This window comes from Arvicanthis niloticus, chromosome 24, assembly GCF_011762505.2.
Source record: "Arvicanthis niloticus isolate mArvNil1 chromosome 24, mArvNil1.pat.X, whole genome shotgun sequence".
Taxonomy (NCBI): domain Eukaryota; kingdom Metazoa; phylum Chordata; class Mammalia; order Rodentia; family Muridae; genus Arvicanthis; species Arvicanthis niloticus.
In genome coordinates this window covers 36,995,432-37,020,615 of record NC_133432.1, presented here as the reverse complement: position 1 = coordinate 37,020,615, position 25,184 = coordinate 36,995,432, and the positions used below count along the sequence as shown (strand labels likewise).

The following is a 25,184-nucleotide window of genomic DNA, read 5'->3' as shown; positions in this document are numbered from 1 at the left end:
ATAAATGTTTTTGGACAAAGGCAGAAAGCAGCCATCTTACTCTCCAAAATATCATGAGGATGGTTTCTAAGCCAATTAGTAATATTCTTCTGCTGTGAAGCCTCTTGAGCCCAGCTATCATAATCTACATTGCTCTCTGCACCACTGTCTTCCATGCATCAACTAGGATGCCACATTTAGCCCCTCACAAATCATCCACCCACTATTCCAGTCAAAATTCCAGAAATCTTCCATGCTCCTACAACAAACATAGCAATACTTTGACTTATTTTTTCCAATTGTATCCCCTTGATCTTTTTACATTGTCTTATTGTTCTTACTAGAACTTCAACTACTGTTTTGAAGAGATAGGGAGAGAACAGTCAGCCTTGTGTTGCCCGTGAATTTAGTGAAATTGCTTTCAGTTACTCTCCATTTCATTTAATGTTCACTCTTGGCATTTACATATTGCTTGTTATCAATTCTCTTTACTTCTGAGTGTTATCCTTTGTCCCCTCCAATCATTAGCCAATTTTGCATTTATGTAAAATATTCCATTACTTTTTATTTCCCTCTGACTTTCTTCTTCTATCTTTCTTTTCTGGTTTGACATCAAGCACACAAACAGAAGATGACAAAGAGAAACTTTTGTGTTTTTATTTCTGAATCTGACGTAAGTTGTTAAACATAACCATTTCTAGTACCATCATTCACAATTTTCCTATTGATGTTATGATTTTAAACTTGAAGACGAAAAAAACTCATTGGTGATGTGTTTTGCATTTTCTGCCTAACATCTAGGAGACACTGTATTCAACACCCAGTGCTTCAAAAATTATAAAGTGTTAAAAATAAGCATTTGCACAAAAAATCTTTGAAAGTCAATATTCTGAACATAAAATTATTCTGTATTTATTCTAGATATGTTCCAAAAATAATAATGACATGTCTCCACTTGAGAACTGATTAAAAGTTGTTTTTTCTTAAAACTTGAAACTCTAGGTGTGAAAGTAATGGTTTAGTTGCCAATAAAATAATGGGAACCTCATTTCAGGACGCCCCTCCAGTTCTCACATAAATATATGCGCATGGAGATATGCAACTATATGCCCAGCACTTTCTTCAAGAGGCCCAATACTGGTTGTTCCTTTACTTCAGGTAAATCAGAAAGTTCTGTTTTCACTTAGAAACTTGGTTCACAAGAGTAAACAGAGAGTAGTAAAGGAAGACATTTGATTTCAACCTCTGGCCTCCACATGATGAGCACACACAAACACAGACCCCTTTATAGAAACAAACAAAAAAACTACTAGTCTCCATTTCGAAGCCTTATTAGGTTTGGAGAAAATTAAAAACAAAGAACAAATAAGTCCCATATACTTAGTTTATCCTAGCTATATGATTCCACTTATGATTGTTGGCTTACATGAAGTAGAACATAGAATACCTGTTAAACTAAATTCAATACATAATTATTTAGTAATTTATACACTAATGCATATGTACATCATGACATACATATACATGTATATATATATATTTCATTATATATATATATAATGAAATATATATATATATATTTCATTTTGATGTTTAAGAAGAAATGGGAGACAAATAACTCACATACACAAGGATAATCACACTAAATAAGCAAAATAAATTCTGTGGACATACAAATGGATTATAACAACACTTTTTGAGACAGTCTCTAGTACAGATAAACCTCAAGCATTCTGTGTCTACAGAGATGATCTTGACCGACTGATTCTCCAAACCTTGATCCTCGGAGCGGGGATTACAGATGTTTAAAACTATGCACAGTTTATGTGTTTCCAGTGATTACACCTAGGCTTTCTGCATGATAGAAAAGCATAATATCAACTGAAATACATCCCATCCCTTCTGACAATACTTTCACCAACGGCAGAAGATAAGTATTCTGACATCAGCTTGGTCAAGTCTTCCCAAGAGGACTTCAGCTCAGGAGCCCTGTTGTCAATGGAAATGGATGAAACCATTGCCACTGGGCCTGGAGATGATGAGCCTCAGACATGTTTTCCATATTGTGTTTTTTGCCTGCAGGTGGGACATCACAGGTGGAGTTCCAGGAAAAAAGTTTTACAGAATCCTTCAGGGGATGTTCAAAAACTGAATTGAAAAAGCCATGGGAATAAGATTAGTCATCATAGTCAAAAACAAAATTGGAATTTCCATGAATTGATACAAATTCATCGGATATGTATATAATACCTCCTGTCTTTGAAAATGAAACGTCTATGCAGACCTAAACTTTGCAGATACTTCTATGATGCTCCTTCTGATTTTTATTTTCCTGATCCTGCAGTACTCCAGTTATGTCTACTCCACTGACCGCTCTTACTGTTTTGGAAAGACAAAACCCAGTGTATACAAGGATGGAGATGTGGTGGTTGCTGCATTTTTACCTCTGTTTACTGTTCTCCTAGATGCTCCATCTTATGATCCAAGCTATGAGATTTTATATATTCAGTAAGATAATTATTTGATATCTTTATTTTCTCTCTTATTTTTAAAGATATACAATGTCTAGAAATATTATGTGTTCATGCAGCACTGCTATCTACATGCTCCATACTGTTCTTCTATCCCAAGTACTGTCTCTAATTTACTCTTATTATTTCTGTTTACTAGTTTCTTTGCTTCAAAAAGTACAAAAGTATTCTAGTTTCTTTCATTCTAGCTACTCCTCTCTGAGACTCAATTATCTCCTTCTTACTCCACTATTCCTGCCCTCTTCTAGCCGGTTGTCAGGAATTAGTGTTGTCATGAATTAGTGTAGTCGTGAATTACATCCAATAACATTTCCTAAAATCACAATGCAAGCCATTGGCATGAATTTTGTACAAGGAGCATCTGAAAAATCTCTTCCTGGATAGTAAAGGATTATTATCTTTGTATGCTATGGGTATTAAACCTCTGACAGGTGTACAGTTGGCAAAGATTTTCTTACTCTCTGGGCTGCTTCTTCACCTTGTTGATGTCTATGCGTAAAATGTTTAGTTTTATAAAGTTCCAATTCTCAATTGTTAGCTTTAATTCTTGGGCAAACAGAATCTTTTCCTACAACTACATCATGGAGGGTACTACCTGTTTTCTTCTAACAGTCTCAGGGTTTCAGGCTTCAAACCTATATCTTTGATCCATTCAGAATTCAGATTTGTGCAAGTTGATACATACAAGTTTGGTTGTATTGTTCTGATCTATTTCTTGAAGATGGTTTCTTTTCCTTAGCATGCAGGTTTTTTTCCTTTCTTTCTTTCTTTCTTTCTTTCTTTCTTTCTTTCTTCCTTCCTTCCTTCCTTCCTTCCTTCCTTCCTTTCTTTCTTTCTTTCTTTCTTTCTTTCTTTCTTTCTTTCTTTCTTTCTTTCTTTCTTTTTCTCTCTTTCTTTCCTTCTATTTTGGCATCTCAGGAAATGTTAAGTGGTTGAAGTTACATGTATTCATGTTTGGGACTGGATTTTGTGCCATTGGTCTACATGTCTGTTTTGTGTCAGTACCAGGTTGTTTTCTTATTATGGCTTTCTAATCTATCTTAAGATCAGGAATTGTAATCCTTCCAACATCATTTTCTCTCAGGATTCTTTGTGGAAGCATTTAAAATTTTACATAGTTTTTCCTGTAAAAAAAAAAAGTCAATGTCATTTTGACTGGGATTGCATTGAGACTATGAATAGCTTTTGTTAAAATGGTCGTTGTCATTTTCAACATATAACTTCCACCAGTCCATGAACATGAGATATCATTTTATTTCCTAGTTTCTCTCTCTCTCTCTCTCTCTCTCTCTCTCTCTCTCTCTCTCTCTCTCTCTCTCTTTCTCTCTCTTTCTCTCTCTCCTCTCTCTCTCATGTGCTCTCTCTCTCCAGATGTTTTTATCCAGTAAATTCTTCATTTTCTTAGCTATGTTTATTCCTAGATACTTTATTTTTGTTAGACTATGGTGAGTGTGTATTTGTCCATGTTATCCTTTTTTGTATATTTGGTTTTCGTGTATCAAAAAACGCAATTTATTGTGCAAGTTGATTTTTCATCTGCCACATTGCTGAATTGATTATCATTTTTTTCTGATAGAATTTTTGGTGTCTCTAATATATAACATCATGTCATCTAGAAATAATGATAGTTTGACTTTTTCTTTGCTTATTTGTGTTTTCTTAATTTCCTTGTATTGCCTCATTGCTCTACCCAGCACTTCAAACACAATATTAAAAAGGAATAGGAATGGTGAATATCCCTGACTAGTTTATATATACTTTAGGTTGTTGTTGTTGGGGTGTGTGTGTGTGTGTGTGTGTGTGTGTGTTATTGTGTTGTAGTATATTCCCTTTAGCTCTGTATTCTTAATACCTTTACCATGAAGATTGGATTTTACCATGATGGAGTTTGACAAAGATTTTTCTGCATCAATTGAGATAATCAGGAGATTTTGTTTGTCTTTAAGTCCACTGATGTTGGTTGTTTCATTTACTGCCTTCAGATATATGCTGAAATACCTATATATTTCAAAGATAAAATAAGCTTGGTTATAGTTTATGGTCTTCTTTATGTGTTTCTACATTATGTTTATTCATGTTTTCTTAAACATTTTTTTAGTCTATCATCAGGAATTTCACCTGCAGTATCTTTACCTGGTTTTAGTAGTAGAGTGAAACTGACTTTATAGAAGTTTGAGAGTGTTCATTCTGTTTCTTTTTGCTTTTTTAATGGTTTAAAAAGAGATGTTTCAAGAAGAATATGAAGGATTAAAAATTCGGTACAATAATGGTGTGATAATTCTGGTCTTGGACATTTTTAACTGAAGCCTTTTCATTATTATTTTAATCTCCTCATTTGTTATGGTTCTCTTTAGATTGTTAACTTCTTGGTTTACCTTTTGTGGCTTGGCATGATCTAGAAGACTTCTTTTTTAAACTTTTTCAGATTAATGAAGTACAAATTTTACAAATATTCCCTCATAATATTATTAATTTCTTAGGTGCATGTTGTGATGTTTCCATGTCCATTGCTGATTCTGTTTTTTACATCCTCCTTTTGTATTTTGATTAGTTGAGCCATGAGTCTTTCAAACTGTTAAACCTTTTATAAAACTATTTCATTCACTAATTTTGGTGTTGGCTTGGTTGTTTGCTTTATTTTTCTCCTTTTGTTCTTGTTGATGATGTCTGACCTGGTTCTCATAATTTATTGCCCTGCCTGGGTTTCAATTTGTTTGGTTCAATTTCTGAGTTGCATTGGTAGGTCAATTATTTGTGTTCTTTCTGACTTCTGGTGAAAATACTTAGAGCTGTATACTTCCCTCATAGAACTGCTTTTAACATGTCTAGAGAGCTGGTTGTGCTATGTTTTCATTTCCTTTAGATCAGGCAGATTTTAACTTAAATCTTAATTTCTTCTTTCTCTCATTCCTCAGACCATAGTGAGTTTAATCTCCATGAGATTCTTTATTTTTAGAAATATTTTGCTGTCAATTTTCATTCACTGCACTATGGTTATCTAGGATACAAGGGTTATTTTGGTCTTTTTGAATTTCTAAAGATTTGTTTTATGCTTGAGGACATGGTTTATTTTAGAAAAGCTTCCATGTACTACTGAAAAGAATGTGTATTCTTTAATGGTTGGGTAGTATAGTCTGTAGAATTTGTCAAGGATGTTTGATGTATGACACATGATTATAATGTTTCTCTATTTTTTGTCCAGTTGACATTTCTATTAGAAAAAGAGGATTACTGAAATCACCTACTATTGATGGATTGATGGTATTGGATGTTTAAAAACAGTAGCACAATTTAATGAAATGAGATGCTTCAGACTTTGGTGAATATAAGTTTAAAATTGTAATGTCTTCTGGGTTAGCCTTTCTCTTTATTAGAATAAAATATCCCTCTTGATCTTGTCTGATTAACTTTAGTTTAAAGTCTATATTGTCAGTTACTAATTGAGCAATACCTGTTTCATTCCAAGCCCCATTTGATTGGGGTAATTTTGTCCATCCTGTATTCTAAGCTGGTACCATCTTTAAAACCAAGATGTGTCTCTTGCTCAACACAGGTAGATGAACTTTTTTTTGATCCACCATGTCAGTTTGTGGTTGTTAGAGAATTGAAGCTAGTGGCATTTAATGTTATTGTTTTATATTGAAAATTTATTATTTTATTCAACATATTCTGATTATGGTTTTGTTTCCCATAATTCTTTCAAGATCTTCTTCACTTTCCCATTTATCCAAATCTACCACATTTTATTCTTTCTTTCACTAGAAACCAAACAAGCATCCACAATAGTGCCCGCATTTGGTGAATGTATATGGGATGGATCCCCTGGTTGGGCAGTCTCAGGTTGGCCTTTCCTTCACTTTGCTCTGTATTTGCTCCTGTGAGTATTTTGTTCCCAGTTCTAAAAAGGACCAAAGCACCCATACTTTGGTCCTCCTTCTTCTTGAGCACCATTTGGTATGTGAATTGTATCTTGGGTATTCTGAGCTTTTGGATTATCAGTGAGTGTGTATCATGTGTGTTCTTTTGTGACTGGGTTACCTCACTCAGGATGATATTTTCTAGTTTTATCCACTTACCTAAGAATTTCATGAAGTCATTATTTTAATAGCTGTGTAGTACTCCATTGTGTAAATGTACCACAATTTTTGTATCCATTCCTCTGTTGAAGGATATCTGGGTTGTTTCCATCTTACAGCTGTAATAAATAAGGATGCTATGACCATAGTGGAGCATGTGTCCTTGTTATATGTTGGAGCATCCTTTGGATATATGCCCAGGAATGGAATATCTGGGTCCTCAGGTCCAATTTTCTGAGGAACTGCCAGACTGTTTTCCAGAGTGTTTGTACCAGCTTGCAATCCCACCTACAATTGAGGAGTGTTCCCCTTTCCCCACATCCTTGCCAACATCTGCTATCACCTGAGTTTTTGATCTTAGTGATTCTGACTGGTATAGGGTGGAATCTCAGGGTCATTTTGATTTGCATTTTCCTGATGACTAAGAGTGTTAAACATTTCTTTAGGTATTTCTCAGCCATTCAATATTCCTCAGTTGAGAATTCTCTGTTTAGCTCTGTACCCCATGTTTTAATGGGGCTATTTAGTTCTCTGGAGTTTAACTTCTTGAGGTCTTTGTATATATTGGATATTAGCCATTTATCAGATGTAGGATTGGTAAAGATCTTTTCCCAATCTGTTTGCTGACAATTTGTCCTATTGACAATTCCTTTGTCTTCCTGAAGCTTTGGAATTTTATAAGATCTTATTGGTCAATTTTTGATCTTAGAGCATCAGCCATTTGTGTTCTGTTCATGAAGATTTCCCATATGCCCATGTTTTCAAGGCTCTTCCCCACTATTTTTTCTATCAGATTCAGTGTATCTGATTTTATAGGGAGGTTCATGATCCACTTAAACTCGAGCTTTGTACAAGAAGATAAAAATGGATTGATTTGCATTCTTCTACATACTGACCACCAGCTGTACCAGCACCATTTGTGAAAATGCTGTCTTTTTTTCTACTGGATGGTTTTAGCTCATTTGTGAAAGATCAAGTAACCATAGGTGTGTGGGTTCATTTGTGGGTCTTCCATTCTATTCCATTGATCTACCTGTGTGTCTTTATATCTCTGATGTTGGGTACCAAGGTTGGTACTACTATATTTTATCTGGGAGTGTTGTTGCATTTTCAAATGTCTTCACTTGAGAGTGGTCAGTATTAGACCTTTTATATTAAAATTTAACATTACAAATTTTCTTTGATACAAGTTCTCTTTATGTAGCCCTGAATGGTCTAGAGCTATTTATGTAATTCAGAGATTGTTTGCCTCTACCTCCTAGATGTTCTTATTAAAGGCATTTGACCACTATGTCTAGTTTTGAAGGTTTTTATAGAAAACAGTGTTTATAATGCTTTCAGAACAATTCATAGTTCTAATTTGAATATGCATATCTGACTAAAATCTTTCTGATATTAGCTCCCTCCACTTCACTGCCAATATTTAGCAATAAACAGGCTTTTAAGTTTTTCCAAATTTCTGTTTCAACTGGACCTATTACTCTAAGGCAAAAAGGAGTATTCTATATATTAAAAACAAAAAGCTATTATTTTATGTAACTCTTTTCCTTTAAAAATTGACTTTGAATAAAGTAGTTCAGTGTGTTTTTTCCTAATAGGTAAGGTATTTCCAAGAACTGTATTAAAACCTACACATAAAGTATTCTTAGTCTAATGTTTTACAGATCTGTAAAGTGTGTAAATCTGTTAGGGGCCAATAGTTTAGCAGTATGTGCTAGAACCCCATGATTCTTTCCCCTATCAGTAGCTGATTGGCCAGTTCTGTGTAGTTCCAATGCCAGTAACTGCAGTTGCTGTGTGTTCATGGTTCCTATTAAACACTTTGATTAGCAGATGACATTCCACAGCTCTCCCTTTTTTTCTGGCATTTACAGCCTTTACACCATGTCTTACTCAGCAATATCTGAGCCTTAACTCAGTAGTGAAAATGTCTAAGAGGACATTTTAATATTGAAATAAAAAGACATTCAGCAGGAAAGTGAAACTCACTCCAAAGGTAACATGAAATGGTGTATGTAGATGACTCAGTGAGTAAATTCCTTGCCATGTGTTCAGATAACAAAACCCCACATAAAACAAGGTATGGTAACACATGTTTGCCCAGAAGGTTATTGACAAAGTACCTGTTACATGCTGTAGAACATAAATATACTATTTCTCATACAATGTGAAAGGTGAGGACTGACATCCAGTGTTGTCTTCTAACCTCTACATGTGTGTCATGGCATGCTCACCAAAGGGACTTTATACACTACTATAAAGATATCTGTATATCCATGTTCATTACTATGCTGATCATAATATCCAAGAACTTGAAGCAGGCTAGATGTTTATAAATTTACTATTGAGTAATGAAAATGTGGTACATATACACAATGGAATGAATTGTAAAGGAAAATTAAATCATGATATTTTTATATAAATGAATCAGATTAAAAATGTTTTACTCAATGACATCACCTGGGCCCCAAAGGACAAATGCCATTGGTTCTTTTACATATAAAAGTTCTAGCTTTGATTATTAGTGTGCTTGACATGGAATACATGTGGAAACTAGAAATAGACCTCTGGTGGCAGGGCTCGGGATGCAGTTAGGCAGAAAGATGATAAAATATAAGTAGAAAATGAGAATCCTAGAGGCAGAACTGTCAAAACAGGTAGTAGAATGAAGAGGAATGGGGAAATGAGAGAGCAAGGGAAGGCTTATCCAAAACATACATGAAGAATGTGCTTGGGAACCTGTAATCATGTGATCCAAGTTTAAAAAGCAAAAAATGATTCACCATGGTACATACATGGTACATGTCAGTAATCCCAAAACATAGGAGATAGTGATAGACAAGTTAAAATGGAAATGAGGACAGGGATACAGGATTGGTAGAGCTATGTTAAAACAAAGGCTGTAAAAAGTCTTATGTGAGTGAACTAATTTGTAAGCTACTTAAAAATGACCAAGAAATGCAGGCTGACAGGAGCCTAATATAGATGTCTCCTGAGAGGCTCTGACAGAGCCTGACAAATACAAGGCAAATGCTTACAGCCAAGCTTTGGACTGAGCATGGGGTCCTCAATGAAGGAGTAAGACAAAGGACTGAAGGAGCTGAAAGGTTTTGCAAACCCATAGGAAGAACAACAATATCAACCAACCAGATCCCTAGAGTTCCCAAAGACTAAACCACCAACCAAAGAGTACACATGGAGGGACATATTGCTCCAGCCATATATGTAGCAGAGGATGTCCTTGTTGGAAATCAATGGGAGAAGAGTTCCTTGGTCCTGTGAAGGTTTAATGCCCCAGTGTAGAGAAATGGCAGAGAAATGGGGAGGCCAGAGTGTGGGTGTGGGTGGAGAAACACCCTCCTAGAAGCAGAGGGATGGGATAGGGAGATTCAGAGGTTGGGGTGGGAGGGAACGGGAAAGGTGTTAACATTTGAAATGTAAAGAAAATATTCAAAAAATGTGGAAAAATTGTTTGAACAAAAGTATCCTACAAAAGTTAACAGTGCTGCTCCCAGAAGGCAGATTATTAAATGACTATCTCAAAACCAAACTTAGACCACCCAGCTATTTATTAGTCAGAGAAGGCCCAAAGTCACCTAAAATGATGTAGTCTATTACCATTGCTATAGCTTGGCCACCATAACTAAATATTAAGACAGATTTTTGTAGAAAACTCTTTTTAGTTGCAAAATACAGAGCAGTCAAACTTGATTTGACCAAGAAACCCTCTCTGATTCTGATGGATGATTTTTATAGTTTACAAACACAAGACAGACTCCAAGATTTTATTTCATTTTTTGGATTGTTTGTGGTTTGTTGTTTTGTTTTGCTTTGCTTATTGTGGTTGTTTATTTTGACATTTAATTTTTGGTTTTGGTTTTATATTGAGAGAGAGAGAGGGACAGAGAAAAACATGAATTGTATGTATAGCGAGTTAGGAAGGATCTCAGAGGTTGGAAGAGATAATGAATAAAATCAAAATAGGTATATAAATTTTGTTCAAATAAATACTTTTGTGTTTATTCTATTTTCCTCATTAATTTATTTATTCACATTACAGACTGATGACAGTCCTCTCTCTCCACTTGTCCCAGTTCCACCCTCACACATTCTTTCTGATCCCCCCCATCCCCTGTTCCTCAGAGAAGTGGAGTTGGGTACCAACTCACTTTGGTACATCAAGTCACAGCAGAACTAAGTGCATCCTCTCCCACTCAAATCAAACAACGTTTGATCCAAAGGCAGGCAATGGACTCAGAGACAGTCCCTGCTCTACTTGTTAGTGGACTCAAATGTAAAACAAGTTACACATCTGCTGCATCTGTGTGGAGCCTATGTTCAACCTGTGAATGTTCTTTGGGTGGTGGTTCAGTCTCTGTAAGCCTCCATGCCCCAGGCTAGTTAATTGTGTAGGTCTTCTTGTAGTGTCCTTAGTCTCTCTGGTTTCTTCAATTCTTCCCTCCATGTTTTTTGCATAATGATAGAAATCTATATGGATTTTTTTGCATTCTTCCACATGCAGACACACAATTTGATCAACACCATTTGTATGAAAATGTATTCTTTATTCTACTGTGAATTTCTTGTTTCTTCATAAAAAATATAATATTCATAGGTGTGTGAATTTATGTGTGAGTCTTCAGTTCAAGCCAGTTTACCAACATGTCAATACCATGCAGTTTTTATAACTATAGCTCTGTAGTACAGCTTGAAATAAGAGATGGTTAAACCACTGGAAATTCTTTTATGGTTCAGTATTGTTTGACATAGCTGGTTTTTTTTTCTCCATATGAATTTGACAATTATCTTTCAATGACTTTAATGAATTGTGTTGGGATATTTACAGAGATTATGTAAAATATATAGATAGTTTTGGTACACTGACCATTTTTACTATGTTAAATCTACTGATCTGTGAACATGGAAGATTTTTCTATCTTCCGATACATTCTTCATTTTTTCAAAGACTAGAATTTTTTTGTTTTTTGATTGTTTAGTTGGTTGGTTGGATAGTTAGTTGATTGGATGGTTGGTTGGTCTGGTTTGGTTTGGTTGGTTTGGTTCGGTTTGGTTCGGTTCGGTTCGGTTCGGCTCCGCTCGGCTCGGCTCGGCTCGGCTCGGCTCGGCTCGGCTCTGCTCGCTCGGCTCGGCTTGGCTTGGCTTAGGTTGGCGAAGAGTGACATGGCATGGCTTGGCTTGGCTTGGATTGGCTTGGTTTGGTTTATTTATGTTTGTTGCACAAGTGACTTATGGAAATAAAGTAACATAGTACTTTTTTCTCTTTTCTTGCCCTCCAGGCCCTCCCTCACAAAGTCCCTATCTGCATCCCCCTCTTCTCTGAGAGGGAGCACCATCACTCAGGGTATCCAACAACGCTGACACATCAAGTCTCTAGAGGCAAGACTAGGCACATCCTTTCCCACTGAAGACAGACAAGACAGCCGTGATAGAGAAGCATATACCAGAGAAAGGCAAGAACTTTAGCAATAGTTCCCACTCTAGTTTTGGGGAATCAACATTGACACACAACTCCCCTTTTGTCCATATGTTAGGGGAAAGTAGTTTGAGCCCATGTCTGTTGTTTGGTTTGTTGACCACTGTTCAGTCTTTCAGAGTCCCCACGGGTCCAGGTTAGTTGACCCTAGTGGTATTCCTGTGTAGTTCCTACCCACTTCTGGGCCCTAAATTCTTCCTCCAACTCTTCCATTAGATTCCCCTAACTCCATCTAATGTTTGATTGTGTGACTCTGTGTGACTCTGCATTTCTTTCAATCATTTGCTGGCTGAAGCCTCTCAGAAAAAAATATGCTAGACTCCTTTCTGCAAGCTTAAGAGAGTATCATTAATAGTGTCAGGTATTGTTGCTTGCTCATGGGAAGGGTCTCAAGTTGGGCTGGTAATTGATTGACCATTCCCTCTACCTCTGCTCCATTTTCCTTCCCTGAATTTCTTGTACACAGGATAAATTTTGAGTCAAAGATTTTGTTGTTGGGTTTGTGTCCATACATTTTCTATGGGATTCCTTCATGGCTACAGGAGATGGCCTCTTCAGGTTCCATGTATCCACTGCTGTGAGTCTCAGCTAACATCATCAGCATTGATTCCTGGGAGTCTCCTCTCTCACAGGTCTCCAGCATGACCTTGAGATGGCCCACACCCTCCACACCCTACCAACAACCAGCTGTAGATTTCCATGAATTTTCCTGTTCCTCCTGCCCTCTCTCCTGTCTTTCCCCACACCAGATCTTGAACTCCCTTTCATTACCCTCCACATCCTCTCTCTCACCCACTTCCACCCCTCCATCTAAGTCCTTTGGGTATTTTATTTCCCATTCCAGGTTAGACTCAAGAATCCTTACTTGGGCCTTCCTCTTGTTTAGCTTCTTTGGGTCTGTGGAGTGAAGTGTGAATATCCTGTACTTTATAGCTAATATTCACTTCTAAGTGAGTACACACCATGCATGTCATTTTAGGCCTGGGTTACCTCACACAAGGTGATATTGTCAAATTCCATTCACTTGTCAGCAAATTTTACGATGTCCTTGCATTTCCCTGAAGACTAATGACATTGAACATTTCCTTAAGTGTGTCTAAGTCATGCGTGATTTCTCTAAAGAAAATTCTCTGTTTAGCTCTGTACCCCATTTTTAATTAGGTTATTTGAGCTGTTGGTGTCTAACTTCTTCAATTCTTCCTATATTTTGGATATTAACCCTCTATCAGATGTACTGTTAGTGAAGATCCATTTTCAGTCCATAGACTCCTGTATTGTTATATTGACTATGTCCTTTGTATTACAGATGATTTTCAGTTTTAGGAGGTCCCAGTTATCAATTGTTGATTTTGATCCTGAGTCATTGGTGTTCTCTTCAGGAAGTTGTATCCTATATCAATGAGTTACAGACTATCCCTCACTTTCTATTCAGTTAGATTTAGTGTATGTGGTTTTACATTGTAGTCTTCCAACCACTTAGACTTGAGTTTTTTGCAGGACTGATTGATACGGATCTATTTGCATTCTTCTACCAGAGAGACAAGCATCATTTCTTTTTTCCATTGCATGGTTTTGCTATGTTTCTCACAAATCAATTGCCCATAGGTGTGTGGGTTATTTCAGGGTCTTAAATTCAATTACATTGATCAGTTTGTCTGTTTGTATACCAATACAATTTTTGTTACTACTGTTCAGTAGTAGAACTTGAGGTCATGATTGTGATATCTCCAGAGGTTCTTTCATTGTTAAAGATTGTTGTAATTATCCTGGGTTTTGTTTGTTTGTTTGTTTTTACATATGAAGGGGAGAATTGCTCTTTCAAGCTCTGTAAGAATTACACTGGAATTTTTATGTCAATTGCATCATATATATAGGTTTCTTTTGGTGAGATTGCCATTTTCATCATGTTAATCCTACTGATCCATGAGCATGGGAGAACTTTCCATCTTCTGAAATCTTTCTCAATTTCTTGCACTGAAGTTCCTGTTATATAGGTCTTTCACTTTCTTTGGTTAGATTCATACCAAAATATTTTATATTAATTTTTTGCTATTCTAAGGATTTTGTTTCCCTAATTTCTTTCTCTGGCCTTTTATTATTTGTATAAAGGAGGGCTATTGATTTTTCTTAGTTAATGTGTATCCATCCACTTTGCGAACTGTTGAAGTTCTCTGAAAGAATATTTGGGTTTGTTTATGGATACGATCATTTTATCTGTGAATAGTGTACTTTGATTTCTTCCTTTCCAATTTGTATTCTCATCATTTACTTATGTTGTCTTGTTGATCTAGAAAGAACTTCAACTACTATTGGAATAGATAGGGAAAGAGTGTGCAGCCGTGTCTTTTCCCTGAATTTAGTGGAATTGTTTGAGATTCTCTCCACTGAATTTGATGTTGGCTATTGGCTTGCTGTGTATTTCTTTTTAAAAATTTTTTATTGGATATTTTATTTACATTTCAGATGCCATCCCCTTTCCCTATTTCCCCTCCCTAGAAAATCCTTATCCCACACCCACTTCTCATTTTTGCTTTTATACAATTTTTTAATGTTAACCAAAGGCTTTATAAGTTTGGTAGTACTCACTATCAATCAGAAGTGAACCCAATACCCAACCTAGATATATCAACTATCTTGACTGTCAGAGACATGTGAACATCCACCTCCATGTCCCTCCTCTCTCTCTCATCACCTAGCTCCTCCTCTCCTTATCCTCCTCCTCTACTTATTTTTCCTCTTCCTCTCCTTACTCCTCCCACCTTAGCTCCTCCTACATATCATCCTTCCTGTTAAAATAAAACTTTTCTCTCAAAATAAAATTAGAGAATAACTATACCAATTTGTGTCAGTAAGGTGCAAGATAGACCCAATACCCAGTCCATCACTTTGTTGACTAAGCAGAACTTCTGTCATCTCTCCTAACTAAAAGACTTAGTTCTGAACCTGGCTTTTTTCTTTGCTTTAGAATGATTGTCAGCTGAAAACCATCCTCTCAAATCTTTTCTCTCAAAGTAAATAGCCAGGGTTGGCCATGAGACTATAAGTTTTCAACCCCGTCAGAAATCCAGAATGACTTTGTTAACTGAAATTATGGGAAGCACAAAACATAGCTTCTAAAACTTAGCCAATTTATAGAGACCTCTGAACACCTGTACACTCTATATACTACAAAACATTGGCGCACCTGATCTCAGCCTTCTGGCCCAGGATCATCTGACAGACCTAGTGATGCAGAATTATTAAGGGTTGATTACTCTGTCTTGGCAGATACAATCAGTTGACTCTTCTGCAAGTGTGTTCTTTTCTGGACAGTAATTTGTCTGTAGATGGAAAGAAGCAATTCTTGCCTAGTGGCTGTCTCATCACAACTGGAGTAACTCTGAAGATGCTCAATTTCTTCTTAGAATCCAAGACAGAAAGCTGTCAGGAACAGATAGGTCTCTAACCAAAATGAACATTAATAGAGAAATTTTTGTAACATCAATTCTGTGGACTTCTGATGTTTTGAAAACCAACTATCCATGTAAGGTAATCTGGACTGTTGTCTGTAAACTCCTCTCAGCTATTTCTAAATAAAATACAGAAAACAATAAACTCAATGCCATGAATTTGCTATAGGTCCTTAACTCACAGGCTAACTGTCTCAAATCAGTTAAAAAATTTAAAGAAGTACTGGGTCTAAGCCTTGTATTCCTAAATGTGTTATAGAGGCATGATGCCTATGAGAGTATCAACATTGTCTCACTTTTATATCAATAAAAAGCTTGTAGCAATGAAAACTTTAAATTTGAAATCAAAGTAAATTTTGTACCATTTAAGAAATTATAACTTCATCTTAATAACAATTATACATATTCCTACCAGTAGGTTATGGCTATGAAATAAATCCTAGCTAATCCTCCCTGTTCCAACAAAACCACTACTTTTCCCTAGAAAGACAGGCCAATATTAACCAGCTTAGTCCCCAAGCCCAGGGAATATGGACGCTAACTCTTCATTAACTTCTACGAGCTGATGATTATGGGCATTGAAATATTAGAAGAGGGGTGGGAGGAAGAGTAAATTGATAAGCCTCTGACACTGTGTCTTTACTGCATCCAGATGGAATTCCAGGACATCAGAGGTTTGAGCAGGTCTGCCCAGCTTGCTTGATGAGTAGATACACCAAGTCTGTGTATTCTGCAATATACAATTCTCAAAACAAATTTTAGTATCAAGATAATTTGTTTTAGAGGGCTTTCATTTTATTAAAGATGTCGGTTCTAACAGCTTTTCTTTTTCCCCCTTTTTTATTGGACATAATATTTACATTTTGATTTTTATCCCCTTACCCCATTCCCCCCACCACACAGGAACCCCTTATCCCATCCCCCTCCTCCTGCTTCTATAAGGGTGTGCCCTCACCTACCCCCCACTCCCACCTCCCCACCCACAGATTCCCCCTAACTCAGTGTTCAGCCTTCATGGGACCAAAGATCTCCTCTCCCACCTATGCCCAACAAGGCCATCCTCCCCTAAATATACAGCTGGAGTCATGGGTCCCTCCCTAGGTGCTCCTAGACTGGTGGTTTAGACACTGGGGAACTCTGGTTGGTTGGTATTGTTGCTCTCCTCATGAAGCCACAAACCCTTTCAGCTCCTTCAGTCTTCTCTCTAAGGTCTCTATTGGGAACCCTTGATCATATGAATGGTTAGCTGTGCATATCTGCCTCTGGGTATGTGAGACTCTGGGAGACCTCTAAGGAGACAGCAATATCAGGCTGCTGTCAGCATGTACTTCCTGTCATCCATGTACTGTCAGCATATACTTTCTGTCAGCATCTATTTTTGGTGACTGCACATGGGATGAATACCCAGGTGGAATGGTCTCCAGACAACTTCTCCTTCAGTTTCTGTCCCACACTTTGTCTCCATGTTTGCTCCATTGGGTATTTTGTTACTCCTTCTAAGTTAGACCTAGGCATCCACACTTGTTAGTCCTTATTCATGAGCTTCATGTGGTCTGTTAGTTGAATCTTTATTGTTTCAAACTTTTGGGCTAATATCTGCTTATCAGTGAGTAACTACCATGTGTGTTCTTTTGTGATTGGGTTACCTCACTCAGGATATTTTCTAGTTCCATCCATTTACCTAAAGATTGCTCAAATTCATTATTTTTAATAGCTGAGTAATATTCCATTGTGTAAATGTACCACATTTTTTGTATCCATTCCTCTGTTGAAGGACATCTGGGTTCTTTCCAGCTTCTGGCCATTATAAATAAGGATGCTATGAACATAGTGGAGCATATGTCCTTATATGTTGGAACATCTTCTGGGTATATGCCCAGGAGTAGTATAGGTGGGTCCTCAGGTAGTGCTATGTACCATTTTGTGAGGAACCACCAGACTGATTTCTAGAGTGGTTGTACCAGCTTGCAACTCCACCAACAATGGAGGTGTGTTCCTCTTTCTCCACATCCTCGCCAGCATCTACCTGAGTTTTTGATCTTAGCCATTCTGTCTGGTGTGAGGTGGTATTTCAGTGTTGTTTTGATTTGCATTTCCCTGATGACCAAGGATGTTGAGCATTTCTTAAGGTGCTTCTCAGCCATTTGAGTTTCCTCAGTTGAGAATTCTTTGTTTAGCTCTGTACCCCATTTTTAATGGTGTTATTTTGTTGTCAGGCATCTAATTTCTTGAGTTCATTGTATATATTGGATATTAGCCCTCTATTGGACGTAGGATTGGTAATGATCTTTGCCCAATCTGTTGGCTGCCATTTTCTCTAATTGACAGCGTCCTTGGCCTTAAGGAAGCTTTGCAATTTGATGAGGTCCCACTTGTTGATTCTTGATCTTAGAACATAAGCCATTGGTGGTCTGTTGAAGAACATTTCCCCTGTGCCTATGTATTAGAGGGTCTTCCTCACCTTCTCTTCTATTAGTTCCAGTGTATCTGGTTTTATGTGAAGGTCCTTTATCCACTTGGACTTGAGCTTTGTACAAGGGAATAAAAATGGATGAATTTGCATTCTTCTATGTGCTGACTTCCAGTTGAGCCAGCACCATTTGTTGAAAATGCTGTCCTTTTTCCACTGGATGGTTTTAGCTCCTTTGTCAAAGATCAAGTGACCATAGGTATGTGGGCTCATTTCTGGATCTTCTGTTCTATTCCATTGATCTTCATGCCTGTCTCTGTACCAATACCATGCAGTTTTTATTACTATTGCCCTGTAGTATAGGTTTAGGTCAGGGATGGTGATTCCCCGAGAAGTTCTTTTGTTGTTGAGAATAGTTCTCGCTATCCTGGGTTTTTTGTTGTTCCAAATAAATTTGCAAATTGCTCTTTCTATCTCTATGAAGAATTGATTTGGAATTTTGATGGGGATTGCATTGAATCTGTAGATTGCTTTTGGCAAGATGGCCAATTTTACTAAGTTAATCTTGCCAATCCAGGAGCATGGGAGATCTTTCCATCTTCTGAGATCTTCTTCAATTTCTTTCTTCAGAGACTTGAAGTTCTTGTCATACAGATCTTTCACTTGCTTGGTTAGATTCACTCCAAGATATTTTATATTATTTGTGGCCATTGTGAAGGGTGTCATTTCCCTAATTTCTTTTTCAGCCTGTTTATCTTTTGAGTAGAGGAATGCTACCAATTTGTTTGAGTTGATTTTATAGCCAGCCACTTGGCTAAAGTTGTTTATCGGGTTTAGGAGTTCTGTGGTGGAAGTTTTAGGGTCACTTAAGTATACTATCATATCATCTGCAAATAGTGAAATTTTGACTTCTTCCTTTCCTATTTGTATCCCCTTGACTTCCTTTTGTTATCTAATTGCTCTAGCTAGGACTTCCAGCACTATATTAAATAGGTAAGGAGAGAGTGGACAGCCTTGTCTAGTCCCTGATCTTAGTGAGATTGCTTCAAGTTTCTCTCCATTTAGTTTGATGTTGGCTACTGGCTTGCTGTACATTGCTTTTACTATGTTTAGGGATGAGCCCTGAATTCCTGAACTTTCCAAGACTTTTACCATAAAGGGATGTTGAATTTTGTCAAATGCTTTCTCAGCATCTAGTGAGATGATCATGTGGTTTTTTTCTTTGAGTTTATTTATGTAGTGGATTACATTGATGGATTTCTGAATATTGAACCATCCCTGCATTCCTGGGATAAAGCCTACTTGATCATGATGGATGATTGTTTTGATGTGTTGTTGGATTCAGTTTGTGAGAATTTTATTGAGTGTTTTTGCATCAATATTCATAAGAGAGATTGGTCTGTAGTTCTCTTTCTTTGTTGGGTCTTTCTGTGGTTGGAGTATGAGCATAATGGTAGCTTCATAGAACGAATTGGGTAGTGTTCCTTCTGTTTCTATTCGATGGAATAGCTTGAAGAGAACTGGTATTAGGTCTTCCTGGAAGGTCTGATAGAATGCAGCATTAAAACCATCTGGTCCTGGACTTTTTATGGTGGGGAGACTTTTAATGACTTCTTCTATTTCTTTAGGGTTTATATGATTGTTTAGATGGTTTACCTACTCCAGATTTAATTTTGTTATCTGGTACCTTTCTAGAAAATTGTTCATTTCTTCTAGATTTTCCAATTTTGTTGAGTATAGGCCTTTGTAGTAGGATCTGATGATTTTTTGAATTTCCTCAATTTCTGTTGTTTTGTGTCCCTTTTCAGTTTTGATTGTATTAATTTGGATACTGTCTCTGTGCCCTTTGTTTAGTGTGGCTAAGGGTTTATCTATCTTGTTGATTTTCTCAAAGAACCAGCTCCAGGTTTTGTTGATATTTTGTATACTTCTTTCTGTTTCTACTTGGTTGATTTCAGCTCTGAATTTGATTATTTCCTGTCATCTACTCCTCTTGGGTATATTTGCTTCTTTTTGTTCCAGGGATTTCAGGTGTGCTGTCAAGTTGTTAATGTATGCTCTCTCCAGTTTCTTTTTGTTGGTACTTAGAGATAAGAGTTTTCCTCTTAGTACTGCTTTCATACAAGTTTTGGTATGATGTGTCCTTTTTTTCATTAAATTCTAAAAAGTCTTTAATTTCTTTCTTTATTTTTTTCTTGATCAAGTCATCATTGAGTAGAGCCTTGTTCAGTTTCCATGTGTATGTGGGATTTCCATTGTTTTTGTCATTATTAAAGACCAGCCTTAGTCCATGGTGGTTTGATAGGGTGGAAGAAATTATTTCAATCTTTTTGTATCTGTTGAGGCCTGTTTTGTGACCAAGTATATGGTCTACTTTGGAGAAGGTACCATGAGGTGCTGAGAAAAAAGTATATTCTTTTGTTTTAGGGTGAATTGTTATATATATATATATATATATATATATATATATATATATATATATATCCATTTGGTTCATAACTTCTGTTAGTTTCACAGTGTCTCTGTTTAGTTTCTGTTTCCATGATTTGTCCATTGCTGAGAGTGGGGTGTTGAAATTTCCCACTATTATTGTGTGAGGTATGATGTATGCTTTGAGTTTTAGCAAAGTTTCTTTTATGTATGTGGGTGCCCTTGCATTTGGGGCATAGATGTTCAGAATTGAGAGTTCATCTTGGTACATTTTTTCTTTGGTGAGTATAAAGTGTCCTTCTTTATCTTTTTTGATTACATTTGGTTGAAAATCAATTTTATTTAATATTAGAATTGCTACTCCCGCTTGTTTCTTGAGACCATTTGCTTGGAAGATTGTTTTTCATCCTTTTACTCTGAGGTAGTGCCTGTCTTTGTCACAGAGGTGTGTTTCCTGTATGCAGCAAAATTCTGGGTCTTGTTTACGTTTCCAGTCTGCTAGCCTATGTCTTTTTATTGGAGAGTTGAGTTCATTGATATTAAGAGATATTAAGGAAAAAAGATTGTTGCTTCCTGTCACTTTTGTTATTAGAGGTAGACTTATGTTTGTGTAACTATATTCCTTTGTGGTTGTTGGGAGATTACTTTCTTGTTTTTTCTGTTGTAATTTCTCCCATTGTGTTGGAGTTTTCCATCCATTATGCTTTGAAGGGCTGGATTTGTGGTAAGATATTGTGTAAATTTGTTTTGTCATGGAATATCTTAGTTTTTCCATCAATAATGATTGAGAATTTTGCTGGGTATATTAGTCTGGGCTGGCATTTGTGTTCTCTTAGGGTCTATATGATATCAGTCCAGGATCTTCTGGCTTTTATAGTCTCTGGTGAGAAGTCTGGTGTAATTCTTATAGGTCTGCCTTTATATGTTACTTTACCTTTTTCTTACTGCTTTTAGTATTTTTTCTTTGTTTTGTATATTTGATGTTTTGATTATTATGGGATGGGAGGTATTTCTTTTCTGGTCTAGTCTATTTGGGGTTCTGTAGGCTTCTTGTATATTTAAGGACATCTCTTTCTTTAGGTTAGGGAAGTTTTTCTCTATACTTTTGCTGAAGATATTTACTGGCCCTTTAAATTGGGAGTATTCACCCTCATCTATACCTATTATCCTTAGGTTTGGTCTTCTCATTATGTCCTGCATTTCCTGGATGTTTTGGGTTAGGAGCTTTTTGCATTTTGCATTTTCTTTGACAGTTGTGTCAATGTTTTCCATGGTATCTTCTGCACATGAGATTCTCTCTTTGATCTCTTGTATTCTGTTGGTAGTCCTTGCATCTATGACCTCTGGTCTTTTTCTTAGGTTTTCTCTCTCCAGGGTAGTCTCCCTTTGAGATTTCTTTATTGTTTCTACTTCCATTTTTAGATCCTGGATGGTTTTGTTTAATTCCTTCACCTGTTTAGTTGTGTTTTCTTGCAATTCTTTAAGGGATTTTTGTGTTTTCTCTTTAAAGGTTTCTATCTGTTTACGTGTGTTCTCCTCAAATTCTTTAAGAGTCTTATTTATGACCTTCTTAAAGTCCTCTAACATCATCATGAGAAGTGATTTTAATTCTGTATCCCGCTTTTCTGGTGTGATGTGTTGTTCAGGACATGCTATGGTGAGACAACTGTGTTCTGGCGATACCAAGAACTTTGGTTTCTGTTGTTTACATTCTTGTGCTTGCCTTTCGCCATTTGGTTAACTCTCGTGCTACCCTCTCTCACTTGTTCTGACTGGAGACTGTCTTTCCAGTTATCTTGCTTGTGTCAGAACTCCTCAGGGTCCAGATGTCTCTGTGATCCTGTGATCCTGAGCTCCAGCTGCTCTGAGTGCAGTGTCTCCTCTAGGATGTCGCAGGGTAAGGTGTCTTTATGAGAGCAGACCAGCTAGGTGTTCGCTGCTCTGAGTGCAGTGGTTCCTCTAAAATGTCTCAGGATATGGTGTCTGCTCCTCTGGGTTCCATGGCTCCTCTAGGATGTCTCTGGGTACGTTGTCCCCTGTTCTGAAGTCGGTGGCCTCTCTTGGATATCTCAGAATACGGTTTCCACAAGGGTACAGACCAGCTGTGTGTCTGCCTCTCTTAGGATACTGGCCTCTCTGGGATGTCTCAGGATACAGTTTTCACAGGGGTGCCAACCCTATGGGTGTCTGCTCCTGCCACCGGGATCCAGAGAGGGGCGAAAGGGGTGTGGAATTCCACAGGGGTGGGGTTTGCATACCTGGGGGGGTGGGTCCTTCGAGCTTTGTACTCCCTGCTGTTGCTCTGGTGTGTAGGGTGGTTCGTGACTGGCCTTACCTGCCTCCCTGAGGACACTGGCCTCTCTTGGATGTCTCAGGATATGCTTTCCACAAGGGGGTAGACCTACTTGGTGTCTGCTCCTGCCACTGGGATCCAGAGAGGGGCGGAAGGGATGGGCTCAACTTCTTGAATGTTCTACATGCGTCATTAATATTGTCATCAACTGAGGACAGAGTGTTCAGATATGAAACTATTTGACATTCAAACACAGCAGCCCTAAATATTTTTGTATCTTCTTTCTGTGCAGGTTCAATTTTAAAAACTACCAGATTGTTTTAGCAATGGTTTATGCCATTGAAGAGATCAACAGGAACCCCCATATTTTACCCAATGTGTCTCTGGGATATGATATATATAATGTCCTGTTCAATGAGTGGTGGACATTAGATAGATGCATCACATGGCTGTCTGGGCCAAAGAAGTATGTGGCTAATTACACATGCAAGAGAGAGATGAAGTCTGTTGCAGTACTCACAGGTGTATCACGAATAATATCAGCCAATATAGGGACACTGCTAGAACTCTACAAATATCCACAGGTGAGAATGAGTGAAGTGGAGAAAGATAAAACCATTTATAATTCAGTGTCATTCCAAGGTGTTAAAAGAGGATGAAAGAAAAATGTGCTTATGCATTTGACGATGTTTATAATTCCAAACAGTATTCAGGACAAATCAAAGGAATAGGCTCAAGTAGACAGTTATTACAGGGAACCTTTAGAATAAGGGTGTGATGGTCTAGAGAAGCAGCTTTGTGCATAAAGTATTTGATGCACAAACATGAGAACCTGACTTTGGATACCTACCACTCACATAAAACTGGTGGAAGGCAGTATACATCTGTCATCTAGGTTCTGGTAAAGAAGAGACAGGTGAGTCAATTGAGTTCACAGACTACTCAAGGCAAATTAAACAGTGAGCTACAGGTTCACTTAGAATCTTATGCAAAAAAAGTAAAAGAAAAAAAAACTTATACTGAATAATGAAGAAACTCTAATATCAACCTTTGGCCTCATATACACACATATACAGATAGAGTGGGTGATTTCTCATCATTTTAGGTGATTTTAAAAGCCTGTCCTAGTTGGACATGTGCTGAATGTTTCATTCTCTTAATTCTTTTATTCTCTTTATCTTCCTTTCCTTTTAGCTGACCATTGGGTCTTTTGATCCAAACCTGAATAATCATGAGCAGTTTCCTGATCTTTACCAAATAGCCTGCAAGGACAAGTCTCTGTCTCATGGCATTGTCTCCTTGTTGAATTATTTCCACTGGAACTGGGTGGGACTGATCATATCTGAAGGACATAATGGTGTTCAGATCATCTCAGACTTGACAGCAGAAATGGACAGAAACAGAATATGTGTAGATTTTGTGGAAATGATCCCTGTTAGTGAAGTATCTTATTTACCAAACAGACAACTGAATCCTACACAGGTTCTGAAATCATCAGCAAATGTGATCATCACCTACGGTGACAGTGATTTTCTGAGAGGCTTCCTGTTTTATTTAAGACAAACTGTACTTACAAGCAAAGTCTGGATCATGAACTCAGAATGGGATGGTGTCATCACGGCAGACCATTTCATTTTACATTCACTCCATGGAAGCCTCATCTTCACACACCACCACAAAGAAATCTCTGGTTTTAGAAATTTCATCCAAACAGTTCATCCTTCCAAATATCCAGAAGATTTTTATCTTAGAACATTTTGGTTCTCCTTTTTTAACTGCTCATTTGCTGATGATGACTGCAATACACTGGAGAACTGTGTGCCAAATGCTTCCTTGCCTGAGTCACCGACGAACCGATTTGACATGGTCATGACCGAGTTTGCTTATAATATATACAATGCTGTGTATGCTGTGGCCCACAGCCTTCATGAGATGCTTCTTCATCAAGTAGAAGTAAGACCAACAAGAAAGGCAGAAGAGCTCATGTTTTCAGCCTGGCAGGTAGTGTGTCTCTCATTGGGTTGCTCAGAACATCAACATTGTGATGTTCTAAATTGATGCTTTTTGAGGTCACACTACTTATTTTTAATCTCTAAGGGTACAAAATAAACTACTTGTAACTGATAAATGGGTAAGTAAATCAAAACCTATACAGAAATAGTTAAAAAGAACAAAGTGTCCATGGGAAGAAGACAGTGTGTTCTAAATCCATATCCCTGTTTTGTGTTTCGAGATCAAGGATTTCTGTATAAAAGACACAGAAACTATCTTGTCTTGTGAGTCCTATGGCAGTAAGTAATGAAAGTATTTACCTTCATAGTCAGAAGCTATGGAAGGGAATTGTTAGGCCAGAGATGACTGAGGAAGGTAGAGTGCCTAGGCACATAGAATCAAACATGGAGAAAGGAGTTAAGAGAGAAGCTGAAGGAAGGAACCAACTGAGAGTAATATAGGTGCATTATTGGTATAATATGGTATTATATTAAAAGTATAATATAAAAAAGGTATGTAGAGTCCTAGCT

The 25,184-nt window shown here is 37.2% G+C and overlaps 1 protein-coding gene across 1 annotated transcript in view; it reads left to right on the top strand.

The window, feature by feature from the left end:
* The first annotated feature begins 2,284 nt into the window (after positions 1-2,284).
* Positions 2,285-25,184, top strand: part of LOC143438265 (vomeronasal type-2 receptor 116-like) — a 70,420-nt gene continuing 47,520 nt past the window's right edge. The window contains exons 1-3 of the mRNA XM_076923956.1: positions 2,285-2,487; positions 22,955-23,246; positions 23,857-24,663. Of these exons, the coding sequence (XP_076780071.1) occupies positions 2,285-2,487; positions 22,955-23,246; positions 23,857-24,663 (1,302 nt within the window). The remainder of the gene's footprint in view (positions 2,488-22,954; positions 23,247-23,856; positions 24,664-25,184) is intronic.